Source organism: Cebus imitator, unplaced genomic scaffold, assembly GCF_001604975.1.
Source record: "Cebus imitator isolate Cc_AM_T3 unplaced genomic scaffold, Cebus_imitator-1.0 Scaffold353, whole genome shotgun sequence".
Classification (NCBI taxonomy): domain Eukaryota; kingdom Metazoa; phylum Chordata; class Mammalia; order Primates; family Cebidae; genus Cebus; species Cebus imitator.
The window spans coordinates 1,005,961-1,016,722 of record NW_016107668.1 but is presented as its reverse complement, the minus strand read 5'-3'; the positions used below and the strand labels follow the sequence as shown (position 1 = coordinate 1,016,722).

Below are 10,762 nucleotides of genomic sequence, written 5' to 3'. Positions count from 1 at the left end.
TCACCGTGTTGACCAGGATGGTCTCGATCTCTTGACCTCGTGATCCACCCGCCTCGGCCTCCCAAAGTGCTGGGATTACAGGCTTGAGCCACCGCGCCCGGCCTGCCAGGCTGGTCTTGAACTCCTGACCTCAGGTGATCCAACCGCCTGGGCCTCCCAAAGTGCTGGGATTACAGCTGTGAGCCACCTCGCCCAGCCAAATGTCTTAATTCTTTTTCTTAAAGAAGTTTAAGATAAAAAGATAAAAATAATTTACCTATTGATAAAGTAAACTTTTAACTCAAAATATAACTTGAAAACAATGTTAATGGTTCTTGCTTTCCTTAAACGTTTTCTCAAGACTATTAATCTTTATAGAAAAATGAAACTATCACCCAGGACTCTTTAGTGGCTATAACATTATTTAGGAGTTCATACTATTAGCTTAACAAACTGCAGTTTAAACCCAGTCTGCTTTTCTCTACTTACTTTTCCTTTTTCTCACAAACTCTGTATAACTGGAAGACTCACAATTCCTGAAATACTGTTTTTCTACCTGTCATTGATCTTACATTGCTTTCTCCTAAAATAACAGCCTTTTCCCTATCTTGAGCTCTCAACATTTTCTTTCAAGACTAATTCTCTTTTGATTAACTCAGCTAGCCATGGTTTCTCCTTTACTCTCCTGTGGCATTGATTTTATACCCCTCTTCTAGCAGTTTTCACTTATTTAATATAAATATGAGTAAATGTCTTCTCTTCACCAGATGGTAGAGGCCTCAAGAGCAGGAGATGTATCCTGCTTTGTACCTCTAGTGCTGTCATATTCTCAGGCTCTCAGTGGTGTTTTTAGATTGAATGAATATGGTTGTTAGGCTTCTGTGTACATTCTTGTCATTAAATTTCAGTAAGTCAGTAAGTACTAAACCAGTTAGCTAATATCCACCCAAACCTTGTTTAACTAAAATGTTGTTACCACAAAAAAGTTTAATCATACCCATACATTTTAATCAGTTGCTAAATTTTATTTTATGAAATATGTTCAAAATTTTTGGCATGCAGCACAAATTTTTTTACAAGTTGGAAGAACATTTTTTGGTATCAAGTTTTTAATTAGAAAATGTTTTTTTTTTTTCTGAATTCTACATTATGCAGTACATAACCAATTTCAGTTGTTTTTTCCCTCTAAATATCAAATTATTTTTGTGTTTGTTCCTCTAGGCTGCTAGTCAGTGCTTCCCAAGATGGAAAATTAATTATTTGGGATAGCTATACAACAAATAAGGTAGAATTTCTTAATAATTCTTTTAAATAACCCTATATTTGTTTTGCTGTTCACCAGTTCTTTTTATTCTTTTACCTCAAACTTTAATTGGTTTCTGAGATAAATTTACTGTTTAATTTAGTTCTTCTGTCTTAGTGTTTACTTTTAATGTTTAACTCTTTTTTATTTCCGAAGATTACTCTTGTGTTTTACTAGAGAGCTTATATTTAATATTTGAATATTAGAAAAGAGTACCATTTTATTAAAAAGTCATTAAACTAATGAATGATTTTTTTTAAAAATCCCCACTTCCAAATATGACAAAGACCCTGAGATTTTTATTTCTAGTTGTGGATAAGTTAGATGGGTAGTATAAAGCTCTTTGGCCCAGTTCAGGCTTTGATTTGTGCTTCTGGACTGCGTAGAATATAGAGTAGATTGGAGGCAAATGACAACTTGTTTAGATCTCTTGGTGGTAAAGACTGTGGATGGTCTTAGTACATCCACTGGAAGCAATCTCCAGTTTTAAACTGTTGAGTAGTAGTGAAAACGCTTCAGGAATACTTTCATAAGTTTAATACCTTTATACTCTGTGTATACATAGTAGTATTTTCATTAAACATTTGAAAATACCATTTTCGTGACATAAACAATAACTTCAACCTGACCGAGATTTTATTTTATTTTATTTTTTTTTTTTATTTTTTTTTTTTTGAGATGCTCTTGAGCTCTGGAGTTTCGCTCTTGTTACCCAGGCTGGAGTGCAATGGCGCGATCTTGGCTCACCGCAACCTCCGCCTCCTGGGTTCAGGCAATTCTCCTTCCTCAGCCTCCTGAGTAGCTGGGATTATAGGCACGCGCCACCATGCCCAGCCAATTTTTTGTAGTTTTTAGTAGAGATGGGGTTTCACCGTGTTGACCAGGATGGTATCGATCTCTTGACCTCGTGATCCACCCGCCTCGGCCTCCCAAAGTGCTGGGATTACAGGCGTGAGCCACCATACCCGGCCCCTGACCGAGATTTTAAAGCTAGCTAAGACAATTCTGTAATGTAATAGTTTTTATTAATCATTAAGCATGTTATCTTTCAACTATATTTTCATTTAAAAAAATGTCTTTTAAGCATATTATTTTAGGTTAAGTGACAGCATAGTAGTAATCCTGCTATGTGTTGATTCCCTATATGGACTGTGTAGCCTTGGTATTCTCATACATCTTACTTTTTTCCATCTGGACCTTCAAATGATTGGTGTTAGGGTAACAAGTGACCAGATCAATGCAAAACTTTCACCATTGTTTGAATGAGATCCCAGAATAACTGCCTATTAATAGAAGGATGCTAATGTCATCTTTTCATGGAAGACCCATGTAATTGACTCTGATACTTGCTAATTATAGCCCTTGTTCTTGCTCAGAGTTACGTTGGAGGAAATTTCTCTTTTGAGCACTATTACAAAAACGAAAATTCTATTAAAACCTTTAACATTTTACACTTAGTTTTTCAAATTAATATTCATATTAAGTATTTGGCAATATATTAACATTGAAACATCTTTATATTCTTTATTTTATCAAGATAATTATTTCCAAAAAGAGCACTTTTTGACTCAAATGATTGGATAATACAAAATAACAGGCATCTTAATGTGCGTTAGTGTTTTATTTTTCATGGTTGACTTTTTCAAGCCATTACATTATTTTATTTGATTTATCTTTCCTAGGTGTATTTAATTTTTAGTAATATTTACTTCATTGTAAATGGGTTTCTGCAATAGATGTCTGTTTTTGTAATCTCAGTGATGTGTGGTGTGTGCTCCACAGATGCATGCTATTCCTTTGAGGTCCTCCTGGGTGATGACCTGCGCTTATGCTCCCTCTGGTAATTATGTTGCCTGTGGAGGCTTGGACAACATCTGCTCTATATATAACTTAAAGACCAGAGAGGGAAATGTGAGAGTGAGCCGAGAGTTGCCAGGCCACACAGGTGAGTTTCCCTAAATATTCTTTCCCACCACACATGATTCCTTGTGTAGAATGTGCTGATCAAGGACAAATGACAAATTGTGCTCGGCTGGCTAAAGGATGAGGATTAATTGGGTGGGAGTAGAAATTATTATGAACAACGGAAACATTAACTTTCTATAATCGTACATGTTTATAATTTTTTCTTTCAAAAATAGCTGTATTGTTTTTGTAAAAATGATGAATTTACTGCACAGAATTCAAACTCATCAAAAATGAGGAAAATAAAATTTGCTGCCATATAAGAATTCCAGGGCTGTGGCATCTGCACTCAATTACATGATTGGAGATATGCATTAAGGTACATTGGTGAAGTCCTTTTAACCATGATAGTGTATTGCTTTGTTTGCCAGTGTGCACATCATAGCTCAAGAGTGTAGCACTGGGTTAGTGGTGTTAATCAGGAATTTATTGCCACTTGTCTGGCTTCTATCCATCTGAATTTTTGACCATACTATTTGACCATGCTTTTACAAAATCTCTAGAACGGTGTTTGCCTGCCATTTCCATATTTTGAAACACGGATGAATGCTAAACATTCAGATGCCACATCTTCCATGAAGTCTTCACTGTTGTTCTTCTGATTTTTTATACTATTTTTATTTTTTAAATATTTTCATTTGAAAAAAAATTTTTTTTTAACTGCTCCTTGCAGAGCAGGGCTAACTATGAGGTGAATTAGCCCTCTCACAGTATTTTAACAGCCAAGGTGCTTAACACAGTTGGCCATAGATTATAGTTCTTCCCAAGGTTATAGTTCTCAATTTGGTAACTTTCAGGGTACCCAGCACATGTCATTAACATGTTAAATCCCTAAGAATGGCTTGTTGATAAAATGTAGTTTATAGACAACATAGGATTTTTTAGTAACTAAAAACAGAACTGTAGATTATATTGAGAAGCACTTGTTGCCCAAGTATTGTTTTTAAAACTATATATTGCTATTTCATATGGTAACTAAGTTATTCAATCAGTGATAACCTAAAATTTGCTACTCTTTATACTGTAGGGTACTTGTCCTGCTGTCGTTTTTTAGATGACAGCCAAATTGTTACAAGTTCAGGAGATACAACTTGGTAAGTTTATTCCAGAAGAACACTGGTTATAGGTTTGAGGGTGGTCGTAGGAAATGACATAATTGTCATTAAGTGTTATTTTGTTTTTAATTACAGTGCTTTATGGGACATTGAAACTGCCCAGCAGACCACCACATTCACTGGGCATTCTGGAGATGTGATGGGTCTTTCCCTGAGTCCTGACATGAGGACCTTTGTTTCTGGTGCTTGCGATGCCTCTTCCAAATTATGGGATATTCGAGATGGAATGTGTAGACAGTCTTTCACAGGACACATCTCAGATATTAATGCTGTCAGTGTAAGTGAATAGTATTTCCAGAGAAAATTTATTATGCATAAAGTGTTGAGCTCTATGGCATGATTTTCACAAAAAATTGCCTTCAAGGATTTTTATAAATAATATGCTCTTATAACTTGGAATGTCCAAGTAATAAGGGTTTGATTTTTTTAAAAAGCTTCAATTCATAGTTGTAGATCTTTTTTGTTATTGTTGGATTTTTTTTTTTTTTTAAGACATTCTTGCTCTGTCGCCCAGGCTGGAGTGCTGTGGAGCAATCATGGCTCACTGCAGCCTCAACCTCCTAGGCTCAAGCGATCCTCCCACCTCAGTCTCCTGAGTAGCTGGGATTACAGGCACCCACCACCATGCACAGCCAACTTTTGTAGAAATGGGGTTTTGCTGTGTTGTCTTGAGCTCCTGAGCTGAAGCAGTCTTCCCACCTCAGCCTCCCAAAGTGTTGGGATTATAGGCATAAGCCACTGTGCCTGGCAGCCTAGGATTATGCTGGTGAATATCGTTTTTTTTTCCCCCAAAAAAGTAGAGGGATAGATTATCATGAGTAAACAAGCAGACTGTGGATGTTCTAACGGTGAATTTAGATGAGAAAAAAGTCTCATATCTCTGGGACCAAGGGAAACAACTCAAAAGAGAGAATAATAAGGAAGAAAAAAGCAGCTGTTGAGTGTAGAGTATAGCTTTTGAAGTCAGTGAAATCTGGGATCTAATCTTAATTCTGCTGCCAGTAGTACCTGTGTGAAACTAGTCATGCTGCTTAATCTTCATGAACCTCAGTACTGTGAAGTACTTACCATGAAAGTTTACAGGGTGTGTTCTTGGCTCACTGCAACCTCCGCCTCCCAGGTTCAAGTGATTCTCCTTTAAGGCATGGAGCAAATCCAATCACTGTTACTTCATTTTGACTGGAAGCAGAAGTATAGCCAAGAAATAATTTTTAAAAAATATCTCAGTTGAGGAAAGACATTGAGTTGAAGGTCCAAGAGTCTTACGAAGTACTTTTTAAAAAGTAATTAAAAGTGGATCCTGGCACCATGGCTCATGCTTGTAATCCAAGCACTTTGGGAGGCTGAGGCAGGCAGATCACTTGACGTCAGGAGTTCGAGACCACCCTGGCCAACATGGTGAAACCCCGTTTCTACTAAAAATGCAAAAAATTAGCCGGACATTGTGGCACGTGCCTGTGATCCCAGCTACTGAGGAGACTGAGGCAGGAGAATCAATTGAACCCAGGAGGTGGAGGTTGCAGTGAGCCAATACCATGCCACTGCACTCCAGCCTGGGCGACAGCAAGACTCCATCTCAAAAAAAAACAAAAAACAGTAATTAAAAGAAAGCAACACATCCTGTTGAATTTAGAGTATCAAAAAATAAGGGAATAAAATCCAAGATGAAAACACAGATTACCTAGATATAAAAGATTTAAAAACCAAGCTAACCTCAGATGTTTTCACAACAGACACTGCTGGAAGGCTCCTGAACAATAATCTGCCCAGTGTTAAGGGGGAAATACTGTGACCCAAGAATTTTTAGTATCAGAAACCAGAGTGATGATGTGGGGGAGAAAATACAGTAAATATAATATGGGATAAGAGATTAAGACCATGAATAATCGATTACTTAAGGCATTACCTGTAAATGATTACTGCTATTAAAAAGATATAGAATAAACTGAACCATAATATTGTTTGCAAGAAACAAACCTAAAACAAAATGACCCAGGAAGGCTAAATGTAACAGTAAAAGAATGGATAAGTCATAAACTGGAAGGAAATCTGTAGCAATATTACTATATTACTATTAAGCAAAGTAGAATTGGAGCAAAAACTTTAAGTGAGAGTTGTGCATTAATAAAAGACAACAGTGATGCTGTAACATTGAAATTCATAAAACAAAAGCAATTAAAAATTCAGGGACCCAAAACACCATTGTGTAGGAGACTTCAGTAGACAACTTGTGAATGTGGATATCCTAATGTGGCAAGAAGTAAGATATTGAGGATTTGAATAGTGTTATTTACTAATGTTGACTTGGTAGATTTGGGTTTTGCTTTTGAAATTCTGAAAAAATCTGAATTCTGAAAAAGAACTGTCCTAAGGGGTGTTTATAAGCCTATCAGGATTGTGGACCTTTTATCTCCTCACCATTCCTTCCATTGTAGCCACACACACACGTATACATTCTATAAATATGAGTACTTGCCTGCAGTGTTTCAGTATGACATGGAAACCAGAGGCAGTATCTGTTGAATACTTGCTGTGTGCTAACAATGGGCTGTGTACTTTGCATGTTATTTAATTCAATCCTAACCAACACTCTGAAATGGAGTCTAAAGCCCAAAGAATTTAAGAAGCTTTAGTGCCCAACATCGCTCACCTGCTAAGTAGCCAAGTTGGAATATGAGTCTAGATTTGTCTGTTATTCACTGCCTCTTATGATTTGCATACATCTGTAGAATAAATGTTTGTTCCTTTCCTGTCTAGTTTTTCCCAAATGGATATGCCTTTGCCACTGGCTCTGATGATGCCACTTGCCGGCTCTTTGACCTTCGTGCAGACCAAGAGTTATTATTGTATTCTCATGACAATATCATCTGCGGAATCACTTCCGTAGCCTTCTCAAAAAGTGGGCGTCTCTTGTTGGCCGGTTACGATGACTTTAATTGTAATGTATGGGACACACTAAAAGGAGATCGTGCAGGTTAGTAAATAAGTCCACATTAGGTTCTGATTTTCAGGAAGCAGAAGAGATTCCCATCAGTTGTGTTCTAGGCCTCCATGGACATCTTGGAGTTGTGGAAAGTGGTAACCCAATGGTTCCCTTTGTTTGTGGTTATAATCCATAAGCCATATTTATATTTTTGCTTTCTGAAGAGTCACATTGAATTCTGTAATGTTTTCTTGTTTGGTAGGTTTTAGAATTAAAGATGGATAGTGAATATGATTCAGTGTGGTATTTTAGAAATCACACTTTGATCACCTGACAGGAAACACTAACTGCTGGTTTTCTTCTTTCTGAAGCAGATCTTGTATGGGACAGGACATAGACCTGTGGTCTTCCCTTAACCCTATACTCTGAGTCCTCCTCTGCAGCTTCCACAAGATGATAATACACATTCAGCCATACTGGGGATCTTCATTAATAACAAGTCACACAGAGTAATTTATAACTATTTTTAAAAATCAAAATTATACTTAAAGGAATCCAATTGTCCTGTTACCAAAACACAGCAGTTGTTTCATTTCTGATGCATAGTTTCTGCTCCCCAAAGTAACTATACATTTAGTCATTTACCTGGTTCCCCCTCTATCCCCCCTTGTTTTGGGACAGAGTCTCTCTATGTTGCTAAGGTTGGTTTCTTCTCACCTCAGCCTCTGGAGTAGCTGAGATTACAGGCTTGAATCACCTTACTTACATATCTCTAAATAACATGCCTGTATTGCTGTTGTTTTAATTTTAGGGATGTTAATTGTTGCTGACCTGTTATCATGGATAAGGGTTGGTTTTAAGCTGCTCCTGCCATGGCCATCTTCTTCCCAACCAATTTTTCCCATATGATAAATTTTGTTTAGAACGACATTCAGTGTTTAAAAAGTTATTTGCTGTTGAGCTGTGAGACGTTGTGACTTCTTTTGCCATGCAGGTTTTTTGTATTTTCTAGAGTGAATTTTTTGGTTTATATTCTTAGTTTGGATATACTTCTCAGTAATGAATCTTCACACTGTCTGCCAGTTTTGACATCTTGGAGTGGATCATTTTCATTCATTGTGGTGGGTTATCCAGTGAGCCTTTTTGATCTGGAAACTCATTACTCTGTAGAACAGGGAAACTGGGGGTGGGGGGTTGTTGACTTTTATTTGTTCTCTGTTATCATCATTCCCTTTTCCTAGATCTCCCATTATGTTGAGTGGACTTCCTGGACTGATCCTTTGACTTTTTAATTATATTCTTCTATTTTCCATCTTTTTCACTTTATCTGTTGGGAGGAAACTTCACCTTGGGTTTCAACCCTTCTGTGAAGTTTTGGTTTTCATTTTTGCTACCATCTTTTTAACTTAAGAGCTATTTTGTTCTTTTTTTTGTGGCACCCATTCTTTTGTTGATAAATGAAGTCTTATGTTTCTCTGAGGTTATAAGTGAATTCGTTTTTTAAGTTTCTTCTTCAAGCATAGTCTTTTGTGTTTCCAAGTTGGTTTTTTCATTCATTTTTGGGGTTCCCTGTCCTTTTTGGAAATTTCCTTAAAATGGTTAGTTTCTTATTCATACTTAAGAGTGAGGCACTAAAACCACTTAAGCTCTGAGCACATGGCTGGTGTGCTAATTCTGGCCCCTGAAAGGTGATCTGCCTGGCCATTCACTGAGAAACTCTGCCATGTCTGCCTTTCTGCCTATTTCCATCTTCCACTTTCCTCCATGAAGTATAAGCTGGCTGCCAGTTGGGGGCTGATTTCAAGAGAAAACCTGAGAGGCCACAACATTTAGCTAGTAAATTCTTTCCTCCCCATTTAAGCACAGTTTTATCAGTCACATCTGTGCCCCTTTTCTTGCAGTCCGGAGACCCTGTTTCACCCTCTCGAGTGACGGAGTCTCTAGTCTTAGGCCACAGTGCAAGATGATTCATCACTGGACTCTGCAGAGTAGAGGAAGGGACACCAGGGGGTCTTACTGATTCATGAACACTTTCCGGTGCAATCTTATTTTACTCTGACTTTGCCCCTACCTGTTCCAGAGATACCTGGTTCCACCTAGTAGGGATGTTTTTGGAGAATCTGCAGTGTAATTTTGTTACTTGGCTTACTAGATCGTTCATTTTGCAGTCAGTATTTTGGGGGTCATTAACATGGTTGCCACCATCTAATTTACAGAGGTTTGTTGCCATTGCCTGCTCTCACTGTCCTTGTGGGTTTACGTCCTTACCCTTTTAACACCCGCCATGCAGTTGTTGGGGTTCCTGAGGCAGCAGAGGCAGTGTTAGCTTTTCCAGGAATAATTTTCTACAACCTCTTTTAAGAGACTACATGGTTCACAGTTTTACACTTTCCAAGTAGATTATTGGAAATATTCTGTTGCTTAAAGCTGATTTTTAAAGGTATTTGGTGTTTTGCCTGGATCTAATCCATTAGTATCCGTAACAAAATAAAAGTGTGCTGCTTGTCTACACTTACATGCTTGAGTTTTAGTTTTGCTTTGCTTACAGTGGGTTTCAAGTTGACTCAACTGAAACTTTCAACTTAAAATTGAATCCTGACTTGCCAATTACAAATTCATTCCCCCTCCAGTGCGATTTATGTAGCCACAGTGTTCATTTTGTTGTTGTTGTTATTTCAACTCCTAATGGTAAATTTTCCCATTTTCAAACATGGTCATACTGGAGACACTATAGAGAGTATTAAGAGTTAGACAAGATGAAATTCCATTCCTGAGATGATTGATGGAAAATGACATGCTTAAGAATAGAGAGATAATGGAAATTCAAATACAGTGTATTTTAAAAATTCTTTTGGGTATTTGATGTATTCTAATTTCTCTTATTAATCTTACTGTATTTCTTGTTTTCCTCCCAAATATTGGGAATACATCAAGTGAATTTAATATGTAAAAGAAATGAAAACTAGATGACTTTCATGATTTCAGAAAGTTATAACCATTAACATTCCAGAGTTCGGTCATTGGCATAAGATTGGTATTCTTGGAAGCAGTGATATAAGGCAGCTTTATTCTTATGTTTTTGTTGTTCCTGTGGGTAAAGGGCTACTTCAGTGAACTTCATTGAAAATCTTGTTTTTGTTAAAAATAACATAGCTTGGTAGCAAAATATGGAATATCATGAACTTACTAGAGATGCGGAATAATTGTCTGCATATGTTTTCCTAGATACAAGTTGAATTATAAAATGATTTTTTTTTGAGACGGAGTTTCGCTCTTGTTACCCAGGCTGGAGTGCAATGGCGCGATCTCGGCTCACCGCAACCTCCACCTCCTGGGCTCAGGCAATTCTCCTGCCTCAACCTCCTGAGTAGCTAGGATTACAGGCACGTGCCACCATGCCCAGCTAATTTTTTGTATTTTTAGTAGAGACGGGGTTTCACCATGTTGACCAGGATGGTCTCGATCTCTTGACCTTGT

At 37.4% G+C, this 10,762-nt stretch overlaps 1 protein-coding gene across 3 annotated transcripts in view; it reads left to right on the top strand.

Annotated features, from left to right (window-relative positions):
- Nucleotides 1–10,762, top strand: part of GNB4 (G protein subunit beta 4) — a 55,774-nt gene that overhangs the window by 43,519 nt on the left and 1,493 nt on the right. For 2 of the 3 annotated variants that reach the window (XM_017506304.2, XM_017506303.2), the window contains exons 5-9: nucleotides 1,201–1,264; nucleotides 3,065–3,227; nucleotides 4,275–4,341; nucleotides 4,438–4,639; nucleotides 7,120–7,336. In XM_017506304.2, coding sequence (XP_017361793.1) covers nucleotides 1,201–1,264; nucleotides 3,065–3,227; nucleotides 4,275–4,341; nucleotides 4,438–4,639; nucleotides 7,120–7,336 — 713 coding nt within the window. The remainder of the gene's footprint in view (nucleotides 1–1,200; nucleotides 1,265–3,064; nucleotides 3,228–4,274; nucleotides 4,342–4,437; nucleotides 4,640–7,119; nucleotides 7,337–10,762) is intronic. The other variant, XM_017506305.2, reaches the window with a different exon arrangement.